This window comes from Bubalus kerabau, chromosome X (genome assembly GCF_029407905.1).
Source record: "Bubalus kerabau isolate K-KA32 ecotype Philippines breed swamp buffalo chromosome X, PCC_UOA_SB_1v2, whole genome shotgun sequence".
Classification (NCBI taxonomy): domain Eukaryota; kingdom Metazoa; phylum Chordata; class Mammalia; order Artiodactyla; family Bovidae; genus Bubalus; species Bubalus kerabau.
The window spans coordinates 45587150-45604749 of NC_073647.1; the positions used below are offsets into that span (position 1 = coordinate 45587150).

The window sequence follows — 17600 nt, forward strand, 5'->3', positions numbered from 1 at the left end:
AGTGGTGGGGTGAAGGGGAAGGAAGGCATGAGGGTGATCTGCTCGTTAAAAAAAAAAAAAAAGGCAGGAAACTATGAAACACATTTTCTAAAAGTTTGATTCTAAGGTGGTTAAGAAAGTGGGGATAAAGAGTTACATTTAACTGTTCCGAAGAGCAGCAAGAGCGCAGCAGCTGGAAGCATCCCTGAATGCTCAACACTGGGCACTTCTGGGTTTCTGAGGTCAGCAGGCTGCCCGGGAAGGGACAGACTGTGGGCAGTGCGGGGCGAAGAGGAGCCCAACCAACCAGGCAACTGAAGGTTTTCGGGGCACAAATAGTCCCAACTCACTTCACCAAATCCTGAGAGAAAAGAGAAGAAAGCTCCATCTCTGTATGAATGTTCTAGCTAACCATGCTGCTGCTGCTGCTAAGTCGCTGCAGTCGTGTCCAACTCTGTGCGACCCCATAGACGGCAGCCCACCGGGCTCCTCTGTCCCTGGGATCCTCCAGGTAAGAATACTGGAGTGGGTTGCCATTTCCTTCTCCGAGCTAACCATGAGTGAACCATGAGTGAATCCATCCATGTTCATTGCAACCCTTCTCAATGGCATGCCTTAGGAATTACCCGCCTGGTACACGGCTCTGAAGGACGTCTTTCTGAACTTGTTTTTTCAAGGATCTGAGATAGGAAGGACAGAAGGGATTGGGATGGAAGAATTTTCCTATCCTCTGAGAGCCTTTTGTTTCGTAGGACAGTGAGGTAGTGGAAAGAGTAAGAGCCCTCTCGTCAAAATTCCTGGCTTTTCCACCTGATGGGCCCAAAATGCAGGAGCATCGGAGTCGCCGGCTCTCCAAGGATTCAATCCCTTGAAACACTGATCCTTGCCTCCTTCCCCTTCCACGGTGCCGGCCCTGGCTCTGGGACCGTCACACCTCAGTGTGATCCCAGTCGGTGAACACTTCCAGTTCCCAGATCTCTGTCCTGGGGACCCAGAAGTGTGCAGCCCTGTCAGAAGGTACATTCAGAGAGAGCAAATTCCTTCACTACCTTCACCGCGAAAAACAAAACTCTTGGGCACACAGTCTTCCAAACAACACGCACATTTTGATTTTTTTTTTTTTTTTTTTTTTTTTTTTTTTTTTTTTTGCCGAGAGAAAACACGACCCATCGGGTGCCTGGCTGAGGACACGCATTCAGCCCTCCGGCAGCGACGCTCCTCCCCTCCCCCGGGCCGGCCCCGCCCCTGTCTGTGACTGGCGGGGCGAGACTGCGGAGGCCTGAAGGGGCGGGGGGCCGGGCGGTGAGCCGACTGAGGGCGGAGGCCGGAGCGCGCGCCTTTTTTGTGCGGCTTCTGGCACCTGCCGGATTGGTTCGACTAGCGCGCCCGTCGGAGTGGGCGGAGCCAGCGGACGCCGGGCTGGGTGCCCAGTCGCAGCCTGGAGCGGCCGCAGACGGAGCGCACCTTGCAGCCGCCGGGCTCGTCCTAAGGCTCCTGGTCGGGCACTAGCCCGGCTTCTGGACTCCAGTCCGACTCCTGCGCCCCCTGCTCCCTAAACTCTCGCTGCAGTCTCCTTAGAGGCGACTCCTCGCGACCCCCAGCTCCCTCTCGCCCCGCACTGTCCTCGCTCGCTCGGTCCCATTCCCCGGCGGCGGCGGCGGCGGCGAAACGCAGCCTCTCGTGCCCTCCAAAGCCCTGGGGTGCGCAGCCATGAGCATCCGAGGGATGCTGCGAGCCGCTGTGTTTCTGCTGCTCATCAGAACCTGGCTCGCGGAGGGCAGTGACCTCAGTTCCACCCCGAAATTCCACTTAGAGCTCTCCTCCACCGTGCCCGAAGTCGTCCTGAACCTCTTCGACTGGTAAGCGGGAGCCGCCAGGTGGGGCATGGCGGCGACAGGAGAGGACCGGCGGCAGCCTCGGACCTCTTGGACGGAGCGGGCTGGGGAAGACTTGGACCTGGGCTCGCCGATCCCTGGAGCGCCAGCCCAGCCTCCAGATCCCTGGAGGGTGGTGGGCTGAGAGTAGGGGCGACCGTTCTAGATAGAGACCTGGTGCTTCAGCCCACCTGTTAACTGCAGCCCCGGGGGCTTGGGGGGAAGGATGCCCTCCCCCCAAGATCTGCCATCCATCTCCAGGGACCAAAGCCCCTGTCAGCTTTTCCCAGTCACACCCTTTGGCACTTGTAGGATTGAGGGTGGGAGTACAGGGTGATGGGAAATTCACAAAACTGTGGTGACACCTGTTTGAGTCCGGATTTTTTTCTCTATTCCCTGAGGTGCGTGCGTGTATTCGTGAATGTGTGTGTTGAGCAGTGAGGGACCTTTTCCGATGCCGCAGACAGTGCGATCGGTGGCTGTATAACATATAACCATGTGGCCTGAGATGGGTGCAATTTTGTAGTGACTCCAATTAAACATTTGAAGATTTGGTGTTTGATTTCAAGTTTGTTTGGGTCTGCAAATATCTGAAGAGATGTTAAACAGTCAGCCTTTACATGGAGATCACACAGAAATGTGTTTGTGATGGCCACAGATCCTGAACACTGGCATATGGGTAGTGCGTGTGGTCCTTAAAACACAGAAATGCATTGCTTTAATTTGGAAATCATTCATGTGAACACTTTGAAATTTTCTCATTAAAGATAATTGAGATTTTTTAAAAAGATAATTGAGAATAATTTTTCAAATGGCAAACCAGAAAATAACATGTATGAGGAAAAAGGGGAGGGGGATAGTTGGGCAAGGTTCCAGCAGAAAGCTCTGCAATGTCCTCAACCCAAGATACCAGATTGCGCTAGTGAACACACACACACACACACACACACACACACACACACACGAGATCTGCAGGGGCTGACATTCCATAGTCACTGCGTTATAGTCACTAAGAGTTATAGTGATTCCAGGGCCTATTCTCATTCACAAGCCCCTTTGGGGGAAAAGAGGCCCCAGTGAAGGACTATGTGAATTGAAAGGTTGCATCAGAGACTTCTGGAAAGGCCAGCTCTCTGGGTCCATTTACATGTGCTCACCCAAAACACGTCTAGGCTGGAAACACACGCTTAGCCAAAGAGATGCCTGCTCCAAAAATGCATGTGTTTTTGAGGATGGCTCTGAAACCCAAGGATCAGAAATGGTTTGATTGACGAGGCTCATAAATCTCTGCTACATGAGCAAGGCTCTCTCTGTGCCGTACGTCACATGCCAAGTCTTGGAAACAGAGGCGCACAAGAACATGATTCACATAGACGTGATAGCAAAATGCCAGCCCCAGCCTAGGTAGGGGAAATGTGAGTGAGGTGGAGGATGCAGGCTGGTGGGCTCAGCTCATGGAGGTACTGAGGGGGTAACGTGCATCCAGGCCGATGGTAAGGTGGGGCTCCTTAGGGGGCTTGACGTAATATGTTTCTGTGAGTGCTCACGCCTGCCCACACCCTCTCCTCTCCACTTCCCCTACAGTTTCCCCCCATCCCCCCAATTCTGCCTGGTAACAAAAAGCCAGCCTTTATGCCCCACCCTTTGGATAAAGGCTGTGGAGGGGGAGGGGGAAAGAGGAGTCTGCGTCACTGCTGTGCTTCTGGCTGACTCACTGGAGGAAGGGAAGGGAGCGGGGAGACATGTGTACATGTATGATGCACATGTCTGCATCAATAACTGCACGTGTCTGCATGTGTGCGGGTGGAGAGAAGGCCCGGCGAGTTGATGCCAGGGGTGCTGTTTGCTGTTTGTTTTCTGAGAAGTGATGCAGCATTCACTGATGACCAATACCTACCAATGACTTCTCTGTTCCAGCAAAAATTGTGCAAATGAAGCTACAGTTCACAAGATTTTGGACAGGGTGCTGTCGAACTATGATGGCCGTCTGAGGCCCAATTTTGGAGGTAAGACACGTCCAGGTACTAGAGCTGAGACACAGCAAGCCAGCCCCACCCAGTGAGCTGACCAGGGGCACTCCTCTGGACTGGGCCCTTCTGCCTCTGCAGACCCCCCTTCCTCACCCTCCAGAGACCCCAGCAGAGCATTCCCAGGCCCCAAGTCCCAGGCCTGTGGCTCTTCTGCCGGCATTTCTCCCACTTCTCTGCCCCCTCCACACTCCTGTACATCGGCCTGAGCCTGAAGCACATTGCCTGGGCTACAGAAGCACTCGTCACCCCGGGTGTGCTTCTCCGGCTGGAGTTCTCTGCTCCATCTGTGGGGAGGACACACGTTCCACTTGTGCACACATTCTTTGAACCCTGGGCACTTACCCCCATTCAGCCAGTTGAAAACGAAGGGCATGGTCTTCTCTGCCTAGTTTACTTCGTACACCCGGGTCCCAGGTTCTGCTGCCTCTGCTCACCCTACCCAAGCCTTCAGCTCCCACCAAGTTCAGTTTATTGCACACACTGCAGTCAGCATGGGACTTCATATGAATCCCACCTGATTACCTTAGGAACTTCTGATAGCCTTATCTGCTAAGTAAAATCTATAGGTCTCAGATCTCAAGCACAGAGATGAGAAATGACAAAGAAACTGTAGTAACAAACTCCAGGAAACCAATACATCAATTTCTCCTGTTGTTGTTGCCTAGCCCCTCACCCGCCCCCCGCCCCGCCCCGCTTTTGAAAGGGAGATGGGCCATCTCACAGCACAAAGTGACAGGCATCTACCTGGACCAGCATGGAATAGGAATAGCATTCTCTGGCTGAGGGGATGCCCAGGAAACCTAGACCAAGTACAGACAAGAGGAGGGGTGCCTTAAATAGACATTAGTCACGTTTTGGCTCAAAGGAAAACAGGAAAGAGCTAAAAAGCAAGGTGGATAAGTCAGAGAAAGCACTTCCCTTCCTGCAGGTGGTAGAACTAGACACCCACTCTAAAGGGTTAATGGATGCTAATGTTCACATTAGCACATTTGTATGAATAGAGGTCTTCAGAATACACAATGCCTCCGCCCTCGAGGGCACACAGCTGTTAGCAATTGCCTTTGTGGTAGACCACTAGGGGCTCTGCGATCTGCCTAGGAGCTACCTTGAAGACTGAGTCGGTTGCTCGGCGCCCTAAGGTTTGGGGGCGGGGCACTTGACTTACGGTATCCTCTTCGCTGCTTTGCTTCCTTCAAGTGTGAGGGCAGAAGGCGGTGCAGCCCTCGGATCCAAGGTGAGTGTACACTAGGGACTGGGAAGTTGGAGTGGACTGGACAGAAGGCAAGTGCTAGGGCACAGCCAGCACCCCACTGGACCAGTTGCACCAAGCAGTGAATGTCAGGTGTCAAGAGTGTAGCTGTTGCATTTTTTTTCCCCTCCATTCATCGTTCTCATGTTTTTCAGCAAAGGCTGACCAGCAGCCATTCAAGTACATCAAGCACATTCTCCCCACTGCTTCAGGTTGCCATCTCTGCAGGCATACAGGGCCAGGGGGAGGGAACAGAGCAAGGACCAACCTCTGGGGGTTGTCAGGTGCTCCTGACCCACAGATCTTCAAGGCACCTCACCGCCATATTTTGAGCTAACCTGGATTTGTTTACACCTGATGTCTAACCTCCTGGATTACACTAAGCTTCATGGACATGCAGACCTGGAGAGTCTGATAGCAGCTCGGCCCCCAGTTTGGCCAAAGAGTAGATGAAGGTGGGAGGACAAGGACAAGGCAGAACCTTCTAGCATTTAGACAGAGGGAGGCACTACAGGCTCCAAGTCTGGGGCTCTTTTATGGGAGGGAGGGGGCAATCAAGGGAGAGCAAGGCCAGGGAGTTTAGGGATGGGGGTAACCCAGCACTCCTGCTGTACACAAAGTCAGATTCTGAAGTTAAGTAGAGTTTCAGGGCTTTGCACACCGGCACACACGCACAGATATGACCCAACTGTGGTTAGCTTCAAATGGGAGATGTTACTTCCTTGAGAAGAGAAGGAAGATGAAGAGGAGACATAGGAAGGGCCAGAGAAAGTTAACAAAGCTGTTTCTTTCTGAGCAAGAGAAGTGGGACTCCATAGTGCTGCAGAAGCAGGTCCCTAACAGCTTCGCTTAGCCTGTCACTTGGCATGACATAGGTGTGGAGCAAAGGATAAATGGACCACCTTCAACACTCCTTCAGTTGCCTCCTCTTCCTCTGGTACTCTGATGGATACTAGAGAGGAAGTAGAGTTGGGGTTGCAAAGTTTCCAAGAGGGACAGAAGTGGTTACCACCCCCCCCCACTTTTTCTGCCTTCTTGAGTCCATCAGGAGGGACAGCAATGGGATATGAGGCTGAGACCATCACCCCAAAGATAGCATTTAGACACCTTATCTGGAAGCTTCTTGTTCCCCTCTGTTATGCTTGTAGGGGTGTGGTATCTTCGTTAAGCTCTCATTATGACCACTGCTTGCCCATAAGGTGTTCCCTCTATGTGGATAAATTAAAAAAAGATCTCAGGTCCCCTTCCTTCAGGTCACACTCCTGGGCCAGGACTCATGGCTTGCTGAGGAGAATGTGGACTGCATGTTCCCACTTGCCCCTTTAACTGGGAGCCTTTGGACAAAGCAGAGCCCTGGCACTTTAGGGTTCAGATCCCCTGGATTCTGCTGTAAAGGATGGGATTGCCTGAGTGATACAGAGTGGTCCAGGATTACAGGTTTGACACTAGAGTGAGCTAGCCAAGGGGATGGCTGCCCCGCCCTTCTGGGGCTTGTTGCCTTCCTAACACAGCTTTCATCCTCCTCTAAAGGCATGCAGAGAGCCTGAAAGGCTATAATAAAGAAAAACTGCCTTTCTAGAAACCCCTATCACTACAAGCACTTTGCCAGGGATCATTCACAATAGCCCTGAATGCTGGAGTTGGTTATACCCTCACACAGAGTCCCATTTACTTCTCAGATGCCATTCATACATGGATTCCCAGTAGCACTTTCTAGATTAGTTTCTAGGCAGTCAGCCTGCAGTGAAGCCAGCAGGCTGAATTGGAAGCCTCACTCCTGTTTCCATAACAGCAGTGTGATATAATACACATAGAATAATGGTTCAGCTGTGGGGCTGGGTGGAGGGGGTCCTGAGTCAATAAGGAAACAATAAAAATGTTTTTTTCTACAGTACTTTATAGTTATGACATATTTGCACATTCATTATCACATTGGAATGGGCAGTGCTAACACCTAGTCCTGAAAAAGAAAGCCAGGAGGCAGAAACATAGACACACACATACATGGATTCAATCACAGTTACATATTAATACACACAAACACCCTCACATATGTACTCATTCACATGAACACACTCAAAATCACTCATTCACTCACACATAGACACATATTCACACATGGTTTGACATTCACATACATGAAGACACTTACATTCACACATGTTCACACACAAACATGTCCAAATTTTTACCAACTCACAAACACATTCACATAGGAACATGCTCACGCATTCACTCATAGGTGTATAGTGACACACAAACACAGATGAATATGTTCATGGGTTCACTTGCACATCAACATAATTGCACATTCACTCACACACAAACACAGTCACAAACACTCACACATTCAACTATACTCACTTGGACATGTTCAAATGTTTTCTCAAGCACATCAACATGCATACATAAACTCACACTTATACACTCATAAGTGTGATGAGTGTGAGTGTATAAGCATAATCACTTATCACACTTTTCACTTGCATATGAACAAAGTCACATGCACAAATGTATTCACATATGCACACAATGAGCATGCTCACTCACACATACAGTCACATACCCATAAATTCACTTACATTCCCAAACAACTTTTCACATGCAAACATTATCATGCATTCACTCACACATGGACATGCTCACAAATATATTAACAAGTGAACAGGCTCACACAAACAACCTACATAGTCATTCCCACATGATGTATGCAAATACACGCATGTATTCACACATTCTTTCACCCAGAAATGTGCTCACACATTCACTCACACACAATCATGCTCACAAACAACATTCATGAATTCACTCACACATGAATATTTTCATGCATTAACATGCACACATATACAAACACACCTACAAATTAACTCACACACAAACAAGCTCACAAACACACCCATATTCACACATTGCCTTGTACACTAACAAGCTCACATACATTCACAGTCACACATTCTCTCATACATGAACATACAAACATTCATTTGCACAGGAACATACTTATAATTCACTCCCACACAACATTCCTACATACATGCACATGTTCACATATTTATTCCCACACAACACATTCAAGTACACAAATACACTCATGTATTTTTCTCACACACAGGCATGCTCACATACACTCATGTGCACACTGGCACATTCACCTGCACATGAATACATGCACAGATTTACTCATGTCTGTGAACATGATCACATCCACTCATGCACACAGCTCACACATTTATTCATTCACACGAAGACACACATTCACTCACACATAGACACATTCACATGAACTCACACAAATATGCTCATGCACAGCATATATCTTGTTTTGGGTTTCATTGTTCTTGAGTTTTTATCCAGAAAACATTTAGAAAAAGAGTGCTTCATCCCCTTATTTTTTCTTTATTTTGGCCTGACCCTTTCTTTTCAGCACACTGTGAGCCAAGCCTTTCTCTAAGTGCTTGGCTTGCATTAACTATGAGCTAAGTACTATCATTATCCCCATTCTGAGGAAACTGAGGCTCAGAGAGGTTAGGTAACTTTTTCAAGGTCACATAGCTAGTAAGTGCCAAAATGAGGTTCAAACACAGGCAGTTTTTTACCCTTTTTCCTACCTTGAATGTAATAGTGTCTTCCTGTATTGTAGGCACCCCTGTGCCAGTGGGAGTGTCTATCTATGTCTCCAGTATTGAACAGATCTCAGAAGTGACTATGGTAAGTGTGTCAGCTCCAGCCTTGGGGCGGGGGACCAGGTACATGAGACAAGGAGCAGGGTCATAAGCGAACTCCTGTTGTTATGACCTGCAGCAGAGCCCACATGGAGGAATATAATAGGTTTCAGAAACTACAACCACCTGAAATGAAAAATAAATCCAGATGTATTATAGATCTAAAAGTGAAAGACCTATGAAGCTTTTAAAATATAAGATATTGTTTTAGTGTCTTTGAGATAGGTAAGGAGTTTTTTAAAAAGACACAGAAAACACATATTATAAAAATAAATACTGGTAACTTCAACTATAATAATATTCTCTTTAGCCAAAACTTTTGGCACTTCAGCTTTGTAAAAGAAACAAAACCAATATGAAAAGTTTGAAAGGAAAACTCAGATTGGACTATGATATTTGCAACACAAATGACTGGTATTGAAAATACACATAATTCCTGTGAATTAATAAGAATATTTTAAAACAATAGAAAAATGATCAGAAAATACAAACAGGAATTTCACTTTTGTGAAGAAATCCAAGTAGCAGATAAACTTATGAAATGATATTTGACTTTATTATTATTCAGTGAAATGCAAAATAAGACCACAGTGAGAACCCATTACATACCTGCTGCACCAGCAAAAAGTCAAAAGTCAGACAAAACCAATATTGGCAAGGTAGGAGCACTGGGAACTCTCATCTGCAGTTAGTGGGGATATAAACTGGAACTTTGGCTTCATAGTTCTTATTTCATTGTGATTTTGGTATGTATGGTGTCATCACATAGTAATATACATAGTATATTCATATAAGGCAATATTATCCAGCAATACAAGTGAACGAATTTTAATTATCAACATCAAGCTGAACAAACACACAAGCACAATGTTGAGTGATAGAAGCAAGCTATGAACACAGAGAGTGTGATTTCTTTCAGAAAAAAAATTTTAAATAAGTCCAAGTAAGCAATACATTTCTTAGAAATGCATAGGCAATAAAACTTAGGAAAACATGGAGAAAAAATGTAAAAAGCAAAATTATTACCATTAAAAGTTAAGATAATGCATTGCTCCTAGGAGATGTGGGAAATATGATCTGCAGGGGATACACTGAAGCTTGAAAGTTATTGGGAACATTGTATTTCTTAACCTGAATTTTAATTATATGGAGCTCATTTTATTATCCCTAACATTGAACATTCTTAAATGTTTCATTACTTGTCTATATTTAGGATAAATTTCATATACCTGCATGCACACACACACACACACAAGCTCAGAGGACCAAAAGCTGAACAACCCCACTTACAACTGGGATTTATCTTTCTCTCCTCAGGACTATACCATTACGATGTTTTTTCATCAGACCTGGAAAGATCCACGTTTAGCGTATCATGAGACCAACCTGAACTTGACCCTGGACTATCGGCTGTTTGAGAAGTTGTGGGTCCCTGACTGCTACTTTCTAAATAGCAAGGAGGCTTTTGTTCATGATACAACTGTGGAAAACCGCGTGTTTCAGCTTCACCCAGATGGAACCGTGCGGTATGGCATACGGTGAGTTCCCCAGGGACCTGAGGATCACCCTGGCAGGACTGATCTCTGCCTTTGGTCATATATTATGCAGCATCCAGGGAGCCCAGGGGTGCTCAGTTGTGCATCTACTGCCTATAGCTTTGTACAAACAGAATGTATGGACACTGGAACGCCCCGCTGGTCTATTTGTAACATAATAGATGGTCACCAAAGCCCTCCTCACAGCCTCATCTCTTACAAACCATCTTGTAAGACAAGTGTAAGAGATAAATTTATCTCAGAAAATTTCTACAACAGGTAGCTACTAGGGTATAGCTCTTTTACACACACATACACACACACACACACACCACCTACTGTACAAAATGAAAATCACTTTAAGAGTTGAAAGAGACAAGCGTGGCACCTGGGAAGAGCAGGACAAAGAGGGGTCCAGAGGCTCCCAGCTGGGGCTGCAGAAAGCTTTTGTAAATCCTCTTCCCCACTGGTCCCTTCTCCCATGGCCCCAGGTCTTCCAAGATCCCTCCTCAGATTCTTCTATAGGACTTCCCACATGGCAATTGAAGCCTCATTCCATAGCTAACCTCAGAGATATTAATCCCTCCTGCCCATTTACACTCACTGGCATTTGCTAAGCCCTAGGACACTCATAAGCAGATGCACAGAGATGGATGTGCTGCAGGGGCAGTTCTCATAGCCAAAGGTGTGTCTGGGTCGCTGCTCACATCAGTGTGTGCACACCACATAATCAGATCCAGCACTTCAGCTGCTTCAGTGTCGTGGTTTCCTAACAGGCTTGCTGCTTCTTCAGCAAGAAAGTCCCCTTTCCGACTCTGCATTCAGTTTCCTCCAGGGTCCTTCCCATTCTGACACCCCAAGGTTTTCTGACATGCCATACATCTGTTCTCATCTCTATTAGTCCTACACCACTTTTTGGTTTCTTTGTCACATATAGATTTCCTCTCTCCTCCTTACACAACTCATCTTTACTGTAACTCATCTTTCCTCTGGAGGGAAGGAAGGGAGGGGAAGAGAGAGAAGGAAACAAGAAAGGAAGAGGAGAACCCAGCTTTAATGTAGGCAGTGTGGGCCAGTCCTTGGGGTACCTCTCCCCACTCCAGCCCTGCAGTTTTCTCAGGAACAGTTACTTGCCTGGGCTGGACTCACTTTCCTCTTTCTTTTGCTTTTCCTTTGCAGGCTCACCACCACAGCAGCTTGTTCCATGAATCTGGAAAAATTCCCTCTGGACAAGCAGACCTGCAAGCTGGAAGTGGAGAGCTGTACGTTTGTCTCCCATGGCCCCTTCTTCCCTTCCTGGGTGTGGGGCCATGAGGAAACCAAGGGTGCACTTGACAGTGAGAGGGACTGCATATGTCCCCTACTCCCTCCCCACCTTTTCTCTCCTAGGTAGATAGATAGATAAACAGACAGATGGACAGACAGACAGGGGTGTATATATATATGGCATCTGGGAGAAGGTGGCCTTTGGATGGAAATAGTCCCATATGGGAATGTGCCATGCTCTGGGGAATTTGTGCACAAGCTCATGGCACGTCTGTCTACTCTGCTTTCCTTCCTGGATAAGAAACTCCAGACTGAAAGTTCTCTTTTCATGTGCCCCGCTGCCCCAGGATCAGACCCACAAAACTGCAAACTGCAGGTTCCAGCTATCCTTTGGTTTTCACAAACTCCTCTGGTATGAAAGCACCTGTGCCTGCTTCCTTTGACTCTGCTCGCTTTGCCCCTGTAGATGGCTACACAGTTGACGACATCCTGCTCTACTGGGAAGGCAGTGGGAATGCCGTCCAGGGGACAGAGAAGCTTCACATCCCTCAGTTCAGCTTCCTGGGAAAGACGATCAGTACCAAAGAGGTGTTTTTCTACACAGGTGGGTCTGACCCCCTCCTTCTCTCCTGCTTATTGTCTCTTTTGTATGCTAGGGAACTCCTGGTGACCTCTGCCTTTGACCTCTAGAATCTCTTCTGCTTTCTTTCCTATTCTCTTCTTGTTCTGGACACCTTGCAAAGCCCCCTTCAGGAAGTCCCAGAGGCTTACATTCTGCCAGTGAGGAAATGAGTGCAGCAGCACTTGGCTGTGTTTGACACTCCACAGGCCTCCTTTCAGGGCCAGCTGCTCCATCTGTGGCACCTTTGAAATATCTTCTCTCTCTCCCATTTCAACTTCAGTTGACATGGAGCAACTGAGGAAGGAAGGAAGAGATAGCAGACTTGCTGTGCCACATGGGCCTACTAAAATGTGCCATCGTCACTGGCCTTAAGGCAGCAAAAGGGGTCAGGTCTGCAGACTGCCCAGGCTGGGATAGTAGAGGCTGAAGTGGCCATTGGTTTCCCCTCAACCATCCTGTACTTCACCCTGAAAATCCCCTCAGCCCTGCCACCCTAATATCAGTCTGTCTCCTGGCCAGGTTCCTATGTGCGCCTGATCCTGAGGTTCCTGGTCAAAAGGGAAGTCACCAGTTACCTTGTGCAGATCTATTGGCCCAGCGTCCTTACCACTGTTGTTTCTTGGATATCATTTTGGATGAACTATGAATCTTCTGCAGCCAGGGTGACAGTCGGTAAGTCCTGTCCCCATCTCAGGAAAGAACTTGGCTCATCTTGCTCAGAAAAAAGCTGAGAGTAAGGAGCAGTGTGTGACTGCACAGGCAAGGGAACAAGATGGAGCCTGACTAACAGGCATCTGTACAGGTGCCCAGCCAACCCCCAGCAGAGAGACCAACATTGGATACAGATGCAAAAAAACATCAGGGTTGGGATCTTGATATGTTCAGTCCAAACTATCAGAATTTCTATTTGCTAGATACATATATGAATGGATAAGTCACAAATTTACATTAGAAATGGAACTCAATAAACACTGATTAAGAAGCATATCAAAATGCCTGTGAAGCAGCAGAGGGCTTCTAGATGAACTGCCCTTGACAAATGTCTAATAAAAGGCTGAGATACACACAGTCAGAGTCCAGAAGAAGAAATGACCTGGGTCTTCTTGGCTATAACTGCAGTAGAAAAGTACTGCTCAACCTGTGTTTTGAAGACTTCCAGGAGGCAGAGACATAAGTCTCAGAATTCCCTGAAAGAGGAAGTAGCTTGATTACAGGTAAAGGGTAAACTGAAGGGTACTTAGGGCTTCCCTGGTAGCTCAGTTGGTAAAGAATCTGCCTACAATGCAGGAGACCCCAGTTTGATTCCTAGGTCAGGAAGATCCTCTGGAGAAGGGATAGACTACCCACTCCAGTATGCTTGGGCTTCCCTTGTGGCTTAGCTGGTGAAGAATCTGCCCGCGATGTGAAAGACCTGGGTTTGATCCCTGGGTTGGGAAGATCCCCTGGAGAAGGGAAAGGCTACCCACTCCAGTATTCTGGTCTGGAAAATACCACAGACTGTATAATCCATGGGGTCACAAAGAGTCAGACATGACTGAGCAACTTTCACACTTTCACCTGGGGCACAAACTGGGGAAGTGGGGAGAGTATCAGGAAGAAAGCCTGGGCTGACTTGGGAATAACTTCAAATTCCACTTTAAGCAGTTGGAACTTCATGTCTAAACAACGGGGAGCATTGAAGACTTCTGAGCAATACCAAGGAGGGGCCTAAGCTCCCAAATATATTTGGTTCCACTCTTCAGAATGCCTGTCTATCCCACACTCTGGTCTGCTTTCTCCTTCACCATCTTTGGGGCAGACTTGTTAGCCTTCTTCTTTAGGAGCACACAGTATGCTAAACCTTTATATTTGTGCAATATTTTAGGGCTCACCAAACCTTCTGAGAGATGGATTACAGGAAAGCCTATATACTAGGAGGCAAAAAAGGGAAGGAGCATCATAGGGTAAAATGGGGCTAGATGTGTAACTCACTATGAACCATGGCTGGAGATTCTTGACTTGACCCAAGAACAATAGTCACTGAACTGTTGAAGTACAGGCTGGGCCTAAAGATGGGGGTGAAGAAGCTAAAAGGGCAATTGAGCCAAGGTCTTAAGCCAGGAAAGCTAAATGCCTTTTGCTGAGGGCCCTCCTGAACTCAGAGATGGCCTTTGCTCCCTTCCCGTGGGATGTGGGCCTGATGGCTTGTGCAAGAACTTCAGCCTCCTGAGGGGACTAACTCTGTGCTGTGTTGTTTATAGGTTTGACTTCAATGCTCATCCTGAACTCCATCAACTCACATCTGCGGGATCAATTCCCCCAATTTTCCTGTATCAAGGCCATCGACATCTATATGGTCGTATGCTTCTTCTTCGTGTTCTTGTCCTTGGTGGAGTATGTCTACATCAACTACCTTTTCTACAACCGAAGAGGATCCCGGCATTCTCAGAGGCAACTCAGAAGAGCCCTAAGAGTTATGGAGCGCTACCGCTACCGAGAGGCAGAGCAGGTTTGGCTTTTTGAATGACAATCCACTTTTCTTGAGCACCTCTTAAACCAAAGATTAGCACTTGAACCTTTTGTATTTCTTAGCTCCTTTCATCTTCACACAACACACACACACACACACACACACACACACACACGATAAGACAGAAGTAGAACAATTTATTATCACTCCTTTATAGGTTGAGTTATTGTCCAAGGTCACAAGGCTAACAAGTGGCAGAGATAGACTTCCCCAGACCTTTGGGCTTCAGATCTGGTCTACTCAGCATGCTTCACAGGGTAGGCCGTGGAGCCAGAAGGTCAAAGGGAACACAGGGAAGCTGCAAGGAAGAGATACCAGAGAGGCTGACCTACCTCTCCTTCCTCTGCTCTTCTGACTCCAAAAGCCATGCTGAGTCTTTTGCTGCTGGCAGTGTGTTAGTGTCCCTGCTTCACAGGGAGCCCACACCCACCTGCCTGAGCAGGTCTTGCCTCTGCTCACTACACAGCACTCCAGAGTGGGCAGCATAAGCTCTCGATGCTAACAGCCTTGTATATGCTAACAGCCTCTTGGTCCTGTTCCTCAGCACCATGCGCACAAGAGATGCTGGGAAGAAGAGGCAGTTTACCCAGTGGACGAGCCCATCAATCGTGCTGACGAGGAAAGTCCTTCCTCTCCTCCCTCCCCAAAAGTGGTTGTTCATACAGCATTCAATGACCGGGTTAACCTAGAAGATGAAACTGACTCTCCTCCCTCTAGCCCATGGTGGGCCGGCCTAGCAAGCCCAGAAAGTCTTGGCTCTTTGGCCTCCCTCACAAAGGAGGCACCACTGGCCTCCTCAGAAAGCCTCAGTTCGCTGTCCTCTCTCTCTGATGGGGCCTCGCTGGCCACCACAGAAAGCCTGAGTGATCTCCCGTCCACCTCAGAGCAGGTGGTGCATGATGACGGCATTCGAGTTAATGGTATTGATGTTGATAACAGTGTTGTTCCCGCCGAAATCCGCAACCGTGCTGAGACCCATGACCCAGAAGAAGACCCTGAAGAGAGCTCTGACTCCGATGAGAGTGAAGACAATGGCCCCAGCAAGAAGCGTCTGCTTGTCCATGGCCAGAGGCGTGTGCAAGAAGCAACCTATGAGCTTCAGGAGATCTGTAACACCCTTGGTGATATCCATAGCTTACCTGATGAAGTCACAGTTGAGAGCGGCTACCCTGACCTTGAGGAGCAACTCAAGCGTAAAGTTGACAGTACCCGAAGCCTCCATAGTGATAATTTTATGGCCTTTGATGGAGATAAGGAAAGCAACTCGGAGTCTGATAACAGTTTCCCCCCAAGCCCTGGCTGCTCCTTCAGTAAAGGGTTCTCCTCTGATTTCTTTGACCCTGACTACATCCCTAAGGCTGACCAATGCTCCCGGCTCCTCTTCCCTCTTGCCTTTGTGGTGTTCAACATTGTGTACTGGGTGTATCATATCTATTAGTTCCCTAGTGTCCCCAAGTGGCAGGGACACTGTGCTGTGCCCCTTTCGTAGTTCCTTTTTGTTCCATTTTGCCTTCTTTTCTGTCTTCATTTTACTTTATAGTTATTGGGCATTTGAGTCCATTCCACCTTTTTCTTTATAAATATGATGTGAGAAGTAGTTGAAAAGGATGTATTCTGGCCAGAAGGGAAGGGATTGAAGAGGAGTTTGAGGTAAAGAACACACTGAATTTCCTTTCCTTCTGAAGACTATCACATTGTCAATGACTTCTAACACCTAAGTAAGACAGAAAAGCCACCTGGAAATGTTTACAGGACAGAGAGGAGCCAAAATGGAGGACAGGAAGGATCTGAGCCCTGTGTACAAAAACATTTCTGGGGACTTTTCTGTCCCACTGAAGTGTTGAATTTTCTTTTTCATTAGTTTTTTCTTCTGTTTGTTTTGTTTTTCCCCCTTCCTAGTGATTATGGTCCTTGCTCACCCTCTGCTTAGGGTTTCATAAGAGAAAGCCAAACTGGGTTGTAGAAGGGCTAGCCATCTCTTGCAAGTGCAGGTGGTGGCTCTAGGGAACTTGGGGATTCTGAAAGTGCCTTTTCCCCACTATTTTTTCTGTTGCATTTTGAACCTGTTGCATTTGTACCGTTCTGGTGCAGGGTGGGTGGGTAGGGGTGCTGAGTGAGATGTCAGGATAAGTGACAGAGCATGCTTCCAGCAGGAGCTTGCAGAGCATGATGATGCTGGATTGGCGATCACTCAGATTGAGCCAGCATCTTTGGAAGGATTTAAACTTCTCTTGTCTATGTTTCTGCTTCAAAATGCTTGATGATAGGGACTTAGTATATCTGTCTGGTCAGATTCTGAGTTGATCATCACTAGACATGGTACAAGAACTTGGTGAATGAAGACTAGGGTTAGGAAAGTTCACCATCTAATCTAGAATAGCAGATGAACAACTATTGTGAGTCTAGATAATAATTATTTCTCTTTGTTTAGTGCATAGTAAGTGTCAACAAGCTCACCCACACATCAGATTGCCGAACTCTCACAAGAGTCCTGTCAGGCAGGGAAGGCAAAGCACATTGTCTCCAGTGTTCTGAGGGGAAAAATGGAATTTATGTACCATGCTTGAGGGCATGCATCCAATGAGGGGTGGAGTCATCCCACTTGCTCTTCCTTCTTCTTGTCCTCTTAACTCTGTCAGCAGAGGCTCTCCCCTCTTGCCCCTCTCTTTTACAAAACGGTTTGTTCCATCTGGTTCTGCTTATGTGCCGGGCATCAGACCTCATTCTACAGCACCTGGAGCTGCAGAAAGAAGCCAATGACCAGCCAATAGGTGTGAAGTGAGCACGCTGAACATGGGCACTGCTTACCCA

General features: G+C 47.5%; 1 protein-coding gene across 1 annotated transcript; it reads left to right on the top strand.

The window, feature by feature from the left end:
- The first annotated feature begins 1443 nt into the window (after positions 1-1443).
- Positions 1444-16382, top strand: GABRQ (gamma-aminobutyric acid type A receptor subunit theta). The gene is made up of 9 exons (XM_055564580.1): positions 1444-1838; positions 3771-3859; positions 8776-8843; positions 10175-10395; positions 11572-11654; positions 12125-12262; positions 12800-12952; positions 14521-14757; positions 15437-16382. Exons 1-9 carry the CDS (start codon positions 1690-1692, stop codon positions 16225-16227), a joined length of 1929 nt encoding a protein of 642 aa, XP_055420555.1. The 5' UTR covers positions 1444-1689; the 3' UTR covers positions 16228-16382.
- Positions 16383-17600: the final 1218 nt, after the last annotated feature.